The sequence below is a fragment of the Lagenorhynchus albirostris genome, chromosome 3 (assembly GCF_949774975.1).
Source record: "Lagenorhynchus albirostris chromosome 3, mLagAlb1.1, whole genome shotgun sequence".
Taxonomy (NCBI): Eukaryota; Metazoa; Chordata; class Mammalia; order Artiodactyla; family Delphinidae; genus Lagenorhynchus; species Lagenorhynchus albirostris.
Window position 1 is genome coordinate 36,029,534 of NC_083097.1, and position 17,486 is coordinate 36,047,019.

Consider the following 17,486-nt stretch of genomic DNA (forward strand, 5'->3'; position numbering starts at 1 on the left):
AGCCACAACTACTGAAGCCCGCGTGCCTAGAGCCCGTGCTCCGCAACTAGAGAAGCCACTGCAATGAGAAGCCCACGCACCGCAACGAAGAGTAGCCCCCGCTCGCCGCAACTAGAGAAAACCTGTGCGCAGCAACAAAGACCCAATGCAGCCAAAAATAAATAAATTTATGAAAAAAATAAAATTACCATATACTTACTATTTAACAGAAAAAGTGAAAATCGATATATCGTCTTTGGATTTGCTGTCCAGTCACATAATCACAAATTAAATCAAATTAAATAAGCCATTGAGCATTTATTTAAGCCAGGGTTTCTCAGTCTTAGCACTGTTGAAGTTTGGGGCCAGATAATTCTTTGTTGTAAGGGGCTATCCTGTGTAATATAGGGTGTTTAGCAGCATCCCTGGCCTCTACCCATTAGATGCCTCCCCTTTCCAGCTGTGATGACCAAAATGTCTCCTGACACTGTGGGATAAAATTGTCCCCAGCTGGGAACCACTGTTTAAGCCTTGGGAGAGAAAAGAAGCAAACCCCTGCTCCACCCTCCAACACATGTTTTAAACCTACCTTAGTTTTTTCCCCAGTTTTATTGAGATATAGTTGACACACAGCAATGCATATGTTTAAGGGGTACACCATAATGATGTGACTTAGGTATATTGTGAAAGGAGCTTAGTTTTAATCCTTATCAACTACTCCTGCCTTACTGTACTTGCAGTATCTTGAAATTGTTTCTAGGGTTGCACTTATCACCGTTCATTATTATTTTAAAACATGAGGCTGTATCCTTTCCTGTCTGTGAATTCTTCCAGGACAGGAAGAGTGTTTTTACCTCATCTGGATGCGGTGGAAGTCCTCAACTTGTATGACCTTTTGTGTTGGTTAAAGACAAGAAAACTTCTCAAAATAAGGGTTTCCCTGCAGTTTATTTCTTTTTAAGGATATGGAATATGTTTGCCTCATGCCTTTGAGATTCATAATTTTTAACTCATCTTAGATATTTCAATTAAAGTAAAAATGCAGTGACCATACTGACACTTCGTGATGATTCAGCTTTGGGTAAGTGAACCAATTTATACTCTCTACCTTATTATTCCAGCTTTTAATCAGAAGACACCTGCAGACTAAGTAACACAAGTCATTACGTTTCAGCGTCCTTTAGTTGTTTTGCCGAAATGAGCCCAGGCCTGGTCAGGACACTTAACGTCCACCAAGGGCGCTCTCCAGCCCCTGGATATTAATACGAACAGAAGCACACGACTTTCTATGGGCGTGCCTAGGAAGACCAGTCAGCAGATGTGTGTTAATTTTGGGGCCTTGACTTCTTCTCAGAGGAATTTAACTCCACCCTCCGTCCGGAATGGAAAAACAACGCCCCCATTCCCGCCCTTCACCACCTCCTGGCCTCCTCCCACTTGCCTTTTAGAAGTTCTGATTTTTCCTAGACAGCTAGAGGAAAGTCAGGTACCAAAAGTGGAGTTCTGTTATTTCGTTTGTTCTGGTGGGACACTGGAGAGGCGATCACACTTTGTAACTGGCTCTCCAGGAGAGGACCAATGTAGCCCTGGGAACTTCAGCGCCTGCGTTGGGCTCCAGGTTTGATTGACAAGCACGGGCCGAGGGAAAACGCGGGAGGGGGGGCGGGTAGGCCACAGGTCGAGCCCGGGACAAAGAGGTTTTTGGCTGCCACCAAGGAGAGGGAAGTGTTCCTTGGGGTAACTGGCCTTTGTGCGCTAAGGGGCATTTCGTGAGGTTTTTTCATTCGGAGAGAGGGCTGGCGGGCGGGCGGGCGGGCGGGCTGGTGGAGGCGGCCGGGCGGGAAGAAGGGCCCGGTGAGGAGAGGGCGCTGGGCCGGGGTGGGGGCTGTGCCGTCGTCACGTGGCCTCAGCCACCACCGGCTTGGGGCTGTTCTTCCGGGTTGGAGGCGCCGCGCCGCGGGGCTGGAGCCCAGGTCTGCCAGCGCGGCGTCCCCTCGCAACCCGCGGCCGCCCGGCCTCCCTGCCAAGGTGAGTGTCAAGGCGCGGGCAGCCCGGGCGCGCTCCTGGGGCGCAGCTGGGGAGGGGGCTTGGGGCTGGTCCAGAAGATCCCGGCGCCCGCGGAGAAGGAGATCTGTCAAGGAGCCGAAGGGGGCGGGGTCGGCAGTGACCCCTGCACGTGGTGGACCCTCGGGAGCCTTGGGCCGGGAAGGAGAACAGTGCCTCGAGGGCCCCCTTTCTTGTCTCGAGCGGGGGCGACGTGGAAGCAAGTGCGGGATGGTGGATTCGAAAACTGCGTCTTCGCTGAGGGCAGGGAACGAGGTGTCAGCTGTGCAGGTGCAGATTTTGGAGCTGTGTGGGGCGGCGGGAGTTGTACGGGGTTGTTTCAGGTTACAGGATGGAAGAAGGGAAGGAGGTCATAGAGGACTCTTGGTACGTGGTGCACCCAGAGAGGTGGCACCTGGACCCTCCGAAATTGTGCTTGAACCCGGAGGGAATTTGGGGTGGGTGACTGGCTGGAGACACAGTTGGTGTCGAAAGTTGTGAGTGTATGTCGGAGGCGGGCTGGTGGTGGTCGGGGCATGCCTCTATTGGGCCAAGAGTGGGGCCGGGGTTGGCAATGCGGGAGAGACAGCGGAGGGGGCAGAGCTGATTCGAACTCCGGAGGCGGAATGACTATTACGCCGCCTCGGCCAATCGGCTTCCGGGGAACGTTATAAATAGCGGTCCCGGGCAGCTGCCAGCAGGGTGGCAGTTTAGTTGCAGAGGGAGGAGCTGAACCCGTGGCTTTGGGCAAAGTCACGCTGCCTGCCAGTCTAAGCTTTTGTAGGGTATTGTGTCCTTGGTTGGTATGTCTCGTTTTAGAAGTGTAACTTGTTTATTAAAGTTGCAGGCGTCCTTTATTCGCCCTCTGGTGCAGGGAAGTCCTTAAGGAATCTGTAAGGAGTCTTGTAGGACAGGCTGTGTTAGGAACGGTGAGGCTTGTGAGCTTTAATTTAAAATATTTCTCTCTTCTCCAGGGCACCCTTTTACTTGCAAACTTTGGCTTTTTTTTTTTAATTGAATGGACAGTTTAGGATTGCTTTCCTATTAGCAAGCGTGCTCAGGCTGCTTAGCTTTGCTGATGGAATCACTTTTCCACAAAGCTACATAGCATTTAATTTTTTTTTTTTTTTTGTGGTACGCGGGCCTCTCGCTGTTGTGGCCTCTCCCGTTGCGGAGCACAGGCTCCGGACGAGCAGGCTCAGCGGCCATGGCTCACAGGCCCAGCCGCTCCGCAGCATGTGGGATCTTCCCGGACCGGGGCACGAACCCGTGTCCCCTGCATCGGCAGGCGTACTCTCAACCACTGCGCCACCAGGGAAGCCCAGCATTTAATTTTTAAAGGAAATTTCCTGAAGTTTCTTGGAGAATGTGTTCATAGATCCCCAGGCTTCAGGTTACCTAGCCCTAGTTATTCATTCACTCAGTCAAACAATACTTGTTGATTTCCTCTATTTTGTGCAAGGCACTGGGCCAGAGGTAATAAAGTGAACACTGATAGCAATGAAGATACTGTGTCCTTTTAATCCTCACAATAACCCTATATGATAGGTGCCATTATGATTTAACCCATTTTAAAGGTGGTGAAATCAGACACAAAGAAGTGACTTGCCAGGGTGACACAGCTAATGTGTTGCAGAGTGGGGCCTTCCAACCAGGAGTTTACCCTCTTAGCCTCAATACTATCCTCTCTCAGGTGCTTGCCTCCAAGGATTTTAATCTATTAGGGGAGATATTTACCAAAATAACTTACATTAAACGGCTGTATGAATGCCATACTAAAAAAAACAGTTTTTTTTTCAATTTTGAGTTGTAAAGTTTTTCTCCATTGCTTAAAAGCCAAGAAGACATGGATAATAAAACAGCAAAGAGCTTCAAAGCGAAGATAGGGGAAAATGTGACAATTAAGATGGAATACAGTTGGCTCTTGAATAAGGGCCCTCTGTATCTGCCGTTGCTCCCCATCCGAGGATTCAGCCAACCACGGACTGTGTATATTGTAGTAATGTTAATATTTACTGTTGAAAAATAGCTGCCTAGGAGTGGACCCATGCAGTTCAAACCCCCGTTGTTCAAGGGTCAACTGTACTATCTTTGATGTTAACAAGTCCTAGGCTGTGATAGCATGGTTCAAATATTCTCTGAATATCTTTCAGGGTCATTTTTATTTTATTTAGGCTTAGTGACATTTACAAGTAGTCAGGGCTAATTTTCCAGGCTCCAGGCCATGAAATAGGACTTCAGCTTTAAAGCATTGCAAAATCTCATCTAATCATAAAACTTATCGAGCCTAATGGGGTCCTACAAAGGAGCTTTCCTGTGCTCCTTTTATAGATGAGCAGACTGAGGTGCTGAGAGATTCAGGTCAAACAGCGAGTGAGTGTGTGGCAGGCTTAGACTATACCCGGCCTGTATTCTAGGCAGCTTTGTTCTTTTGCTGATGAGGTCTGGCTAAGCCTGACCAGTGAGAATGGTGGTTGTTGGGGAGCTGGGATGATCCAAGAAGAGAAACTAGGGTAAGTGGGGAAGTTGGGATAGGACTGGATCCTTGGTAATGGTAGTTCAAAATCTCCCTCAAGACAAGAATTATATTTTTATTTTTAAATTTAATTTAATTTTTTTTATACAGCAGGTCCTTATTAGTCATCAATTTTATACACATCAGTGTATACACGTCAATCCCAATCTCCCAGTTCATCACACCACCACCCCCACCCCCCTGCCGCTTACCCCGCTTGGTGTCCATACGTTTGTTCTCTACATCTGTGTCTCCATTTCTGCCCTGCAAACCAGTTCATCTGTACCATTTTTCTAGGTTCCACATATATGTGTTACTATACGATATTTGTTTTTCTCTTTCTGACTTACCTCACTGTATGACAGACTCTAGATCCATCCATGTCTCAACAAATGACCCAATTTCGTTCCTTTTTATGGCTGAGTAATATTCCATTGTATATATATACCACATCTTCTTTATCCATTCATTTGTTGATGGGCATTTAGGTTGCTTCCGTGACCTGGCTGTTGTAAATAGGGCTGCAGTGAACATTGGAGTGCATGTGTCTTTTTGAATTATGGTTTTCTCTGGGTATATGCACAGTAGCGGATTGCTGGGTCATATGGTAATTCTATTTTTAGTTTTTTAAGGAACCTACATACAGTTCTCCATAGTGGCTGTATCAATTTACGTTCCCACCAACAGTGCAAGAGGGTTCCCTTTTTTCCACACCCTCTCCAGCGTTTGTTGTTTGTAGATTTTCTGATGATGCCCATTCTAACTGGTGTGAGGTAATACCTCATTGTAGTTTTGATTTGCATTTCTCTAATTAGTGATGTTGAGCAGCTTTTCATGTGCTTCTTGGCCATTTGGAGAAATGTCTATTTAGGTCTTCTGCCCATTTTTGGATTGGGTTGTCTGTTTTTTAATATTGAGCTGCATGAGTTGTTTATATATTTTGTAGATTAATCCTTTGTTGATTCGTTTGCAAATATTTTCTCCCATTCTGAGGGTTGTCTTTTCATTTTGTTTATGGTTTCCTTTGCTGTGCAGAAGCTTTTAAGTTTCATTAGGTCCCATTTGTTAATTTTTGTTTTTATTTCCATTACTCTAGGAGGTGGATCAAAAAAGATCATGCTGTGATTTATATCAAAGAGTGTTCTTCCTATGTTTTCCTCTAAGAGTTTTATAGTGTCCGGTCTTACATTTAGGTCTCTAATCCATTTTGAGTTTATTTTTGTGTATGGTGTTAGGGAACGTTCTAATTTCATTCTTTTACACGTAGCTGTCCAGTTTTCCCAGCACCACTTATTGAAGAGACTGTCTTTTCTCCATTGTATATCCTTGCCTCCTTTGTCATAGATTAGTTGACCATAGGTGTGTGGGTTTATCTCTGGGCTTTCTATCTTGTTCCATTGATATATGTTTCTGTTTTTGTGCTAGTACCATATTGTCTTCATTACTGTAGCTTTGTAGTATAGTCTGAAGTCAGGGAGTCTGATTCCTCCAGCTCTGTTTTTTTCCCTCAAGATTGCTTTGGCTATTCCGGGTCTTTTGTGCCTCCATACAAATTTTAAGTTTTTTGTCCTAGTTCTGTAAAAAATGCCATTGGTTATTTGATAAGGATTGCATTGAATCTGTAGATTGCTTTGGGTAGTATAGTCATTTTCATAATGTTGATTCTTTCAATCCAAGAACATGGTATATCTCTCCATCTGTTGGTATCATCTTTAATTTCTTTCATCAGTGTTTTATAGTTTTATAGTTTTCTGCATACAAGTCTTTTGTCTCCTTAGGTAGATTTATTCCTAGGTATTTTATTCTTTTTGTTGCAATGGTGAATGGGATTGTTTCCTTAATTTCTTTCTCTTTATGATCTTTCATTGTTAGTGTATAGGAATGCCAGAGATTTCTGTGTATTAATTTTGTATCCTGCAACTTTACCAAATTCATTGATTAGCTCTAGTAGTTTTCTGTTAACATCTTTAGGATTCCCTATGTATAGTATCATGTCATCTGCAAACAGTGACAGTTTTACTTCTTCTTTTCCAATTTGGATTCCTTTTATTTCTTTTTCTTCTCTGATTGCCGTGGCAGGGACTTCCAAAACTATGTTGAATAATAGTGGCTAGAGTGGACATCCTTGTCTTGTTCCTGATCTTAGTGGAAATGCTTTCAGTTTTTCACCATTGAGAATGGTGTTTGCTGTGGGTTTGTCGTATATGGCCTTTATTATGTTGAGGTAGGTTCCCTCTATGCCCACTTTCTGGAGAGTTTTTATCATAAATGCGTGCTGAATTTTGTCAAAGGCTTTTTCTGTATCTATTGAGATGATCATATGGTTTTTACTCTTCAATTTGTTAATATGGTGTATCACATTGATTGATTTGCATATATTGAAGAAGCCTTGCATCCCTGGCTCTTTTGTGGGGTAATGGCGGACGCTGGGAGGGCTCATGCCAAGGAGTACTTCCCAGAACTTCTGTTGCCGGTGTCCTTGTTACCACGGTGAGCCACAGCCACCCCCCGCCTCTGCAGGAGACCCTCCAATACTAGCAGGTAGGTCTGGTTCAGTCTCCCATGGGGTCACTGCTCCTTCCCCTGGGTCCCTATGCACACACTACTTTGTGTGTGCCCTCCAAGAGTGGAATCTCTGTTACCCGCTGTTCCGTCGAAGTCTTGCAGTCAAATCCCGCTGGCCTTCAAAGTCTGATTCTCTAGGAATTCCTCCTCCCATTGCCGGACCCTCAGGTTGGGCAGCCTGACGTGGGGCTCAGAACCTTCACTCCAGTGGGTGGACTTCTGTGGTATAAGTGTTCTCCAGTCTGTGAGTCACCCACCTAGCAGTTATGGGATTTGATTTTACTGTGATTGCACCCCTCCTACCGTCTCATTGTGGCTTCTCCTTTGTCTTTGGATGTGGGGTATCTTTTTTGGTGAGGTCCCATGCCTTCCTGTCGATGATTGTCCAGGAGCTAGTTGTGATTCTGGTGTTCTTGCAAGAGGGAGTGAGAGCACGTCCTTCTACTCCACCATCTTGGTTCCAAATTCCAAGAATTATATTTTATATATATTTGTATCTCCCTCAGTTCTTGGCATAGATTCAGTGAATGTTTCCAATGGGTGGCTGAATTCTGAACTTATTTGCTCTCCATTCCCAGCCATGAATAACCGTAGAGGTGACCTGTGAATGAATGAGGAAGGTATTTATTGACTCAGGAGTGCTTTAGGACTGCGATGAAGTGACATATATGGAAATGCTGTGAAAATATAAAACCTTCTATTTGAATGCAAAGAATTATTCACATTTTTGATTGCATGCCTGAACACATCTTGCATGCTCCCTCTTCCTTAGCTTTTTTCATAGTATTCTCTCCTTCTCAAGTGCCTTTGCCTTCCTTTTCTTAGCCTTGTAGGAGGACATGATCTCCTTTGATGCCTGGAACTTTGGATTTGTGTTATTCTGCTTGCCGTGTTATTACTTGTTGACTTTTCTTATCTCCAAGTCTGTGACCTATTCCAGTTTAATTCCACAGATGCTCCTGACGGCTGTGCCTCTGAGACTCAGCCCTCAGTACATGTTTGTTGAATTAAAGGACATCTTAAGAATAAGCCCTACCTGGATCGTGTACTTCTGTTCCCATTGTTGCTTTCTGGTGTTTGTAGGAAGTTGCTTCAGGGAGTTGTGGCAGTAGTTATGACATAAAAAATGAGTTAGACCCTTCTTCCTCTGGAGGCTGGAAGTATGTTTCTGGAGTCTGCTGGGTTTGGGTGCTGGACCCCAGGAGGGACCGCATGATGGGACAGAGCCTAAAGGCATAGTTAGTGGAGTTAGCTGAGGTTGATTGATGGAGTTCGAGATCCTCTACTTCTTCCCATTTTTGAAGGAAAGAGAGCATTGGGAGTCAGGGGGATGGTGGGAGTGCCTTCTATGTACCCCTGGGGATCTGCCACGGAGGGTGGTGGAGGTAGCCACTGAAGCCTCAGAAACAGCAAAGGTCGATGACACTTCACCTAGCTCAGTTAGAGCTGGCAAAAACTGGCCACTTGTGGGAACCACTGAGAGAATTCCTAGTTATGCCCACATCTGCAAGCACAAACCTATGTGATAAGGTTAACCATGGAATTTTTCTTTCTTTTTTAAAATCGGAGTCATATTCCATGCATGTTTAATTTTCTTGCGATGTACACCTAACAAACATGTATCTATCATTCACTCAGTCAGTCTGGGTTTGGGGCGGGTATCTCACAGGATGAATATCCTGTTGCACTGAAAAGTATGTGGGTGTTTTCTGTATAGCGTGGTGGCTAAACAAGTACTACTGTATTGTACAGTATTTTAGACAATCTAAGGGAAATTACTGGTAATTTTGACTTTATGCAATTTTTGCTGGACAAGCTGACTTAGACAGTAACTTTCATGTAAGATGTGACTGGACTTTATAGCATTTTTTTTTAACTTTCCAGCTACATTAAGGATCAATTAGACTTATGTGACCTAGGCTTGGAATTGAATAGTGAGTTTATAACTACAATTTAAGTGGGAAAACGGATTCCAAGTTTTAAATACCTGAGTTAGAAACAAACTTTTGAAGCATCTTCTGTAAGTAAAGGACTTGGCAAATAAATTCATTGTAGATGCCCACATTTAACTGTTATTTTCCAACCTCTTTGAATTAGCTTTTTTTTGGTTTTTAATGTTTTTGATGTACGAAAGGCAAAGTATGTCTTTCTCAGCACAGAAATGTTTCGTTTTCTTTCCTTTAGTGATTTACCTTCAAGGAAATTGGGGATTCAGAAAGTTGGGAGCTCCTGTGAACATGGCGAACCTACTGAAAACAGTGGCGACTGGCTGTTCCTGCCCTTTCCTTAGCAATTTGGGGTCCTGTAAGGTTCTACCTAGGAAGAAGGATTTTTTACGAACATTTCATACTCATCAGGCGCTGCGGTGTAAAGCCCCTGTAAAACCAGGTAAAGTCTCACTTCACGTCATAGGAGCCAATAGATCTCCTGATGATAGATAAAATAAGGCATGCAGTTTTACAGCCCTGTGTTTGACAGTGATCATTTTGAGTAAAAAACGAAATGAGTGCTTTCTTATATTTTCCATGCATGGAAGTTCCTGACTGTCAGTGCTAACAGAAAAGAAAATATAATAGAAAAAAAAATGTCAAATCAGTTGAGTTGTACCCAGGAAACTATTGCTCATAGTATCCATTTCTCCTAGCAGCTCTTCCTCTTTCCTGGTCGGTGTTGGGGAATTGTACATATATGGCTCAGCTATGCTCAGGAATTAGGAACTAGGTGTATTAATTGATCTGCATTAATGTTTCTTGATTTAGTAAATGGCAACTTCATCTCAGTTGCTCAGGTCAGAAACCTTGGAGACATTCCAGATCCGCATAGTAGGTATAGGTCAGCTCTACCTTTTATCCAGAATCTCTCCTCTTTTCACCATCACCACTGTTATCATCCTGGTCCAAGCCACTACCATCTGTCACCTGGATTATTGCATTAGTCTTCTAAGTGGTCTCTGCTTTCTACTTCTGTCCCCGACAACAGTCTATTCTGTACATGACAATGAGAATAATCTTTTTAAAATGAAAGATCATGTCACTCTTCTATTCAAAATTTGCAACTAGCTTCCTAGGTCACACAGAGTAAGAGCTGAAGTCTTTTAGTGGCCTCCAAGGCCTTCCTTGCTAGGATCCCCACTTGCTTGTGTTCTGGGGTGCAAGCCAGAAGGAGGAGAGTGTCAAAGGGGAGCCTTCTAAGCTGAGTCAGATCGCTTTAGGCATCTTGCCCAGAGACCCTCCCAGCACTCTGTCTACACCTCATTGGCCAGAACTCAGGTGGCAATATGTAGCTCTAAGGGAGACTTGGCCATTTAGTTTTTTTATTCTGCATGGCAACATACTCAAATAAAAATAGCATTCGGTTATTTTTAGGGGAGGAACAGCGTGGTTATTTGAGAGAAACCAGAAGTCTTTGCCAAATAGAATAATTTCCTTTTTGTTTGTAGGACTATTTGTACAATAAGGCCGCCTAAACTGCTAGGTTTTTTGAGTTCTTTTTTTTTTTTTTTTTTGTGGTACGCAGGCCTCTCACCGCTGTGGCCTCTCCTGTTGCGGAGCACAGGCTCCGGACATGCAGGCTTAGCGGCCATGGCTCACGGGCCCAGCCGCTCCGCGGCATGTGGGATCTTCCCAGACCGGGGCACGAACCCATGTCCCCTGCATTGGCAGGCGGACTCTCAACCACTGCGCCACCAGGGAAGCCCCAAGGTTTTTTTGAGTTCTTATGTCTGCCTTTTGTAGACTTCAAAGCTCTTTTCTTGTTCTCTCATGACAAGTCACTATTGGCAGGGTACCTGCCTCTGAGAGCCCTCAGCCTTATCTTCAGATTTTTTTTAAAGTGTTCTGAAAAGCCAGATTATCCAGTGTGATAAAATTGTGTATAAAGTAAAAGCCAATAACTACATTGAGCACATGGGAATTGTCCTTGTGAGTGAAAGCGCGGACTTCAAGATCTCTATATCAACTATGCATAAGACTTTTTTTGTTTGTTTAACTTCTGGTTCTTGACTGTTTCCTAGATAATTATTTTTTACCTCTAAAAGATGAGGGTCCTATTTATTCCGTAATATAACCACACTTTCATTACCACATTGAAAAGCATGAAAAGTAATTTCAGTCAGTGTTCATATTTTCTCAATTTTTTCTTTTCTTTTCTTTTTAACAGTTGCTTTGTTCAAATGGTGATCCGAACAGGGTCCATGTGTTGTATTTGCTTGCTTGTCTCTTATGTCTCTTTTGGTCTGTATGTTCCTCTCCTCTGTTTTCTTTTTAATTTATGTGTTGAAGAATTTAGTTGTTCTGTAGAATTTCTCACATTCTATCTAGGTTTAGCTTATTGAATTCCCTTGGTATTATTTAACCGGTTTCTCTGTCGCTTGTATTTTCTGTAACATTTAGCTAGAGCTAGAGGCTTGATCAGACCCAGGTTTGCTTTTTTTGGCAAGTGTATTTCATAGGTGATGCTGTGTACTATCTGTTGCAGCACATCAAGAAGATTCATCAGTGAGTTTAGATGCTGTCAGTGTGATCCATCTATTGTGAAGTTCTCATCAGTTTTTCACTCAAACGCTGTAGCAGTCATTTGATGATCATTAAGTAAATCCGTGATTTTATCAGGGGCTTTAAAATGGTGATATTCTATCATTTTATCTTCATTTATTAGTTAGAATTTTTCTATTAAAAAATCTTTCCCTGTATTACGTCATCCCTTGGTATCCATGGGGAATTGGTTCCAGGACTTCCCGTGGATGCCAAAATCTGCGGATGCTCAAGTCCCTTATATAAAATGGTGTAGTATGTGCACATAACCTCCACACATCCTCCTGTACACTTTAAATCATCTTAGGTTACTCATAATGCCTAATACAATCAAGTTTTGCTTTTCAGAACTTTCTGGAATCTTTTTAATATTTTTGATCTGTGGTTCGTTGAATCCGTGGATACGGAGGGCCAACTGTATTTAGTCACTCTGAGATTGTACTGGAAGGGTGGGTAGATGTTTGATTATTTTCCATTATTTACTAGTTTTGCTAATCAGCTGGTTTTCTTATGTATACATTTTCTACTTCTGCTGTAACAGATGATCACAAACTTACTGCCTTCATATAACACAAATTCATTATTTTACACTTATGGAGGCCAAAGTCTGAAATGGTTCTCACTTCCAGAGGCTCTAGGGGAGAATCTGTGCCCTTGCCTTTTCCAGCCTCTGGGGACTGCCTGCACTCCTTGGCTCATGGCCTCTGCCTCTGCCTTCCAGTCCAGCAGGATAGCATCTTCAAATTATTCTTTGACTCTGACTCTTCTGCTCCCTTCTTCCACATTTAAGGACCCATGTGATTACATTGTGCCCACCCAAATAATCCAGGATATTCTCCCTGTTTCAAGGTCAACTGATTAACAACCTTAATTCCATCTGCTACCTTAATTCTCCTTTGCCATGTATTGGATTCTGAGGATTAGGACATGGATATATTTGGGAGACCATGATTCTGCCTATCACACCTTACTTTCTCCAGAGTTGACCAATGAAGATTTTAGAAAATATTTATTTATTTTTTTGCGGTATGTGGGCCTCTCACTGCTGTGGCCTCTCCCGTTGCGGAGCACAGGCTCCGGACGCGCAGGCCCAGCAGCCGTGGCTCACGGGCCCAGCTGCTCCGCGGCATGTGGGATCTTCCCGGACCGGGGCACGAACCCGTGTCCCCTGCATTGGCAGGCAGACTCTGAACCACTGCACCACCAGGGAGGCCCAGGAAATATTTATTTTTTGGATTTTGAAACATTTATTATTATCCTGAACTCATGGATTTTAACATCTTTAGATGTGTTTTACTACATTGCAATTAATTATCTTTTTGATGCTCAAATTGGCTCATATTTGGCCAGCGGAAGCCCTTTGAGGTTGGATACTAAATCCTTTTGATACGACTTCATTTGTCTTTGGTAGGACCTAGATAATTTGAGGTTGTCAGATAAGTGAACTCCAGATTAGTTTATGTGATTTAATTTTGCACATTAATTCAAGATATTTGCCAGCTTTCAATTATTTTCCTCCCTCTTCTTTTAAGTAGAGAGCAAGATTCAGCATATGTTTGCCTTTGGCCTACTGTCAATTATTACTGCTTAAACAGTGTGGGATCTAAGACTGTATGTCCAAATGCAGCTATTTTAGGTTGATTTAGTCTCTCTAAGGTCTCAATAAATTACTCTGTAGAGATAATTTGATTTATCTTTTTATTATATATATTCAGAGTTTAGATTGCTAGAGTGGGTTTTCTAAACTTTAGTAAAACTTATATAGAAGCAGACGCTCTTCATTAAAAAAAAATATCTGTTTGTGTCCATATATTGAGTAAAACAACAGAAGAAACTAGGCTACTTTAGCTAAGTCTGGTCTGAACCATATATAAATAATTTAACTCTGTGTTATACAGGTTCTTTTGTGTTGCAGGCAACACAATCACATCATGTTATATTTTGTGATGAGGGTTTATTTTTATTTTATGGATTCTTGGGAAGTATGGGAGCCCGGGAAACCCTTCATCTACTTCTTGGAAAAGTGGGATGTTATTCTGGATTTCATAGCCATGACTCCTCTGCATGTCCGCTACTGATGTTTCTACTGTTGTGGCTGCTGACCTCCCTTTGATTATCTCATGTCTGTGTTTATGAATAGCTGCTGCACCCTTCTACTCTCTTTGTCCTTTTCGGTGGGTCTTGCATCCAAACTCCCTTTGAGAGAACCTGATTGGGTTGGATAGTCATTGGCCAACATGGAGTGTCCTCAGGCAGAGTTCCTGTATAAGTCATCTCACGGGCTGCTGGTTTTCCTTAGGTCTGGCCTGTAGACTGTTATCTCTGACCCAGCTGCCCACCCCTGGTCTAATCAGTTGTGGCCAAGAATGGAAGGTCTTAAGATACAACACTTGGAAATCTATGAGGAATTGCCTATGGCCAAATTGCCAAGAAAAGGACTTTGGGTGTGGCAGGCCATCAAAGTGTCTAGTGTAGGATTGTTTTTCAAAATAGTTAATTACTTCTGTCTTCCTTAAAGGTAAAGACCAGGAGACCATAAACCTGAGAGGGTTAGTTAGATGAGTGGGGTTAGCCTGTTGAGTGGCCTTTCAACGTATTTTTCCCTAAGAATAAGCTAAGCTAGTTACAGGCCTTGAAGAGAGCCATTTGGTTAAATAAAATATTTGGGTTTTCAGGAGAGTGGATATAAAAATTTCTAGTCATCTTATCAAAAAAAGTAAAAAAATTATGAGTATGAATCAGGAACATCATTTTGAACAGCAGCCTGTATGTGCAGTATATTTTGAACAGACTGCCCATTTCTGCTTTCTGAACGGTATTATTAAAACACTGACTTTTGGTGGTGTTATTTACCACATTTTTTTTTTTGTCTTTGTTGTAGGAATTCCATATAAGCAACTGACTATTGGGGTCCCCAAAGAGATTTTCCAAAATGAGAAGCGAGTGGCATTGTCTCCTGCTGGCGTTCAGGCCTTGGTCAAGCAGGGTTTTAATATTGTTGTGGAGTCGGGTGCTGGCGAAGCTTCCAAGTTCTCAGATGATCACTACAGAGCAGCAGGTGCCCAGATCCAAGGGGCGAAGGAAGTGCTGGCTTCTGATTTGGTGGTCAAAGTAATTATTCCTTTCCCCCTTCCATTTATGGCATGCTGACTTTTCTAAATCTTCTTGTAGAAAGATTAAATTACCTCTTCTATGCTTATAATTTTCCATACTTTCAAATGATGCTTTTTTCCTCAAAGAAATGGTTGCATGTTGTGAATATTCTTCATGTTCCAGTAGAACTTTTATCAGGCAATGTGACCTATATTTAACCATGAGAAAAGAAGAAGTGATCTTCCTTTTTACATTTGCTATGTGGAAGTGCCCTTCTTATTGCCTAGGGAAAATTTGCAGTGCATGGTTCCTATATGTCCACAGTACCCTCAGGTGAGTGTTTAACTGCTTCTAGAATGGAAAGGAGGCATGGAACTCCTCCTGGGACCGAATGTAGAATGATCTTCTGATACCTTGAAGGAATAGTGATTTAACTGACGTAGGTACTATTTCTAGAGAGGGAGGACTATTCTGGAAAAAGCAATGTTACAAATAAAAAAGCAATTTTACAAATAAAATCTTAAGTAAAAAATCATGTAGAGAAAAGAGAGACTGTATCTGAACGTTAACTTAAATCCTAAGCCTTCTGTAACCAAGGCAGGTAAGGAAGTATGGATTAAATAAGCATGATTATCTGGTTAAAATAAGCTGCTTACTTTTTCAGGATAGACCCGCTTTTTTCCTACATTAATTTCTAAGGGGAACTCAATCACGTCGTTTTTTTTACATACAGTCCACTGAATAACTTGATAGGGTCTTAAATCATGTTTTTTGCAGAGACACAAAACTTTTCTTCTATAGAAAATTAATAACAATATGATATGGAGATAAATAGTAATTCAGTTGAAGTTTTTAAGTGTTTAGGTATACTGATACTTGGTAATGTAACTTGGTATAATAAAAGAGCTTAGAGAAAATAGAAAAATGAGTATAACCCATTGTAATGTATGTTATAGGGACCAAAACCTTTTGAGATGTCCCACAAAAAAGGATTAGTAGGGTGCACATAAGTTTTAGAAACGCTCTGTGTTCCTTTTAGGGATTCACAATGCGTATGAGCATGTTAAATGCACTGAGAAATCCTATAATATAAAAACTTCAGTAACCTTATACTCGTACTAATAAACTACTTGATCTTAGGGTCTCTTTTTTGAGTCAAGTCTATTAATATCCTGAGGAACTAGAGACCCAAAAGCACCTTCAGGGAAATGTTCTAGTGGCTTAACTTGCTCAGATGTCAACAGTCTCAGCTGAGCATTTGATAGGGGCCAGGAGAATTAATTCAAAGTTGTCCTCTAATTTTTATTAAATCTATATTATAGATTCTCACTGAGGAAAAATAGGCCTTGTCAGAGAGTCTTAATTAAAGTCCAGAACCTAAAATCACATGCATCACCAGATCAACAACTGAAATGGGAATAACAGATAAAGGTGTCTCATAGGTAAATTGAGATGAAATGCTGTGAAATGACAGTATTGACCCAGTGTTTGTGTTTCTGTTTCCTTTTAAAACATAAGTCTCAGAGTTGTTTTTCTTTTTCTGTGCTTACTAGCCTAAAAGCACTATTGCTGCAAATTGGGAGCTAATGAAATTATATACTTTAAGATTGATTTTAAACAGGGATGTGAAACACATTTTAAAACACCTTTTTAAATGGAATTTTAAAAAAGTTGGCTTGAAAAAGTGGACGTTTGAAACTTTCAAGCATGTGCAGTGTGTGTTCATTGACTGATACTTAACAGAATATATTGTAGCTTTTTGCTTAAACCCAATTCAGTGAGGCTACTAGTTTGAGTTGTGTTCATCTATAAATATTCTTCTGGAATTTTAAGGTGACATAAATTGATACATATTACCATGGATATTTTAGTTTATGTTGTTCTTAACTTCTCACTACTCCAAATGTTTGTGCTTGCCAAAATTAAGAAGAGTTGATTCTTTGAACACACAACAAAAACTTCCTGCCTGTTTATTCTAATATGTCTTAATTTTACCAGAGTAATAGATTTTGGGAGAACAGGTTTGTTGCAGAACCTACATATTTTTTTACTGCTCTACCTGTCATTATCAAACCTGTCCCAACACTATTTCCAGGTATGTGTGCTCCTTACTCAGGACGAGGTCATAGGTTCAGTGAGATGATCGGTGGCATAGATCTTTGTGTGCTTTATTTTGTTTAGGAATTGAGTCAGAAATGTATTGCTGAGAGATTACTTCTGGAGTGTTACTTCAATCATGGCATATTATTTTAATTGTTTTGTTTACTTAAAAATATTATAAAGGCATTTACATTTTTAATTGGTGATGACTTTTTTCTTAGGTGCGAGCCCCTATGCTTAACCCAACGTTAGGTGTTCATGAAGCTGACCTTTTAAAAACATCGGGAACACTGATTAGTTTTATTTACCCAACTCAAAATCCAGACTTGCTAAATAAACTTTCCAAAAGGAAAACTACAGTTCTGGCGATGGACCAGGTTCCAAGAGTCACAATTGCTCAGGGATACGATGCGCTAAGCTCCATGGCCAACATTGCTGGGTAGGTTGATTCTTTTCCATTCCAGCCGAACAAAAGCACAATGGTACTATAGAAACACTCTTCACTGTAGCTCTTCTCTCTCACAATGATTTTACTTGTAATGATTGTGGGAGATTGCAGCCTTCTGAGAGTGCACTTAAATTATTTTTAAGACTTGTATTGTTTCACAGTCATCAGTGGGAAATGGCTCTTCACTCTGCATGCTATTGTACACTACTTT

The 17,486-nt window shown here is 41.8% G+C and overlaps 1 protein-coding gene across 5 annotated transcripts in view; it reads left to right on the forward strand.

Moving 5' to 3' along the window:
* Positions 1-1,436: 1,436 nt before the first annotated feature.
* NNT (nicotinamide nucleotide transhydrogenase) overlaps positions 1,437-17,486 on the forward strand; it is a 94,344-nt gene continuing 78,294 nt past the window's right edge. Inside the window, exons 1-4 of one of the 5 annotated variants that reach the window (XM_060142929.1) lie at positions 1,437-1,597; positions 9,287-9,490; positions 14,516-14,745; positions 17,049-17,266. In XM_060142929.1, the coding sequence (XP_059998912.1) occupies positions 9,340-9,490; positions 14,516-14,745; positions 17,049-17,266 (599 nt within the window). In that variant the 5' untranslated portion in view covers positions 1,437-1,597; positions 9,287-9,339. Of the gene's footprint in view, positions 1,598-1,877; positions 2,008-2,058; positions 2,314-6,921; positions 7,079-9,286; positions 9,491-14,515; positions 14,746-17,048; positions 17,267-17,486 lie in introns of those variants that run through there. The other 4 variants (XM_060142932.1, XM_060142930.1, XM_060142931.1 and 1 more) reach the window with 4 other exon arrangements.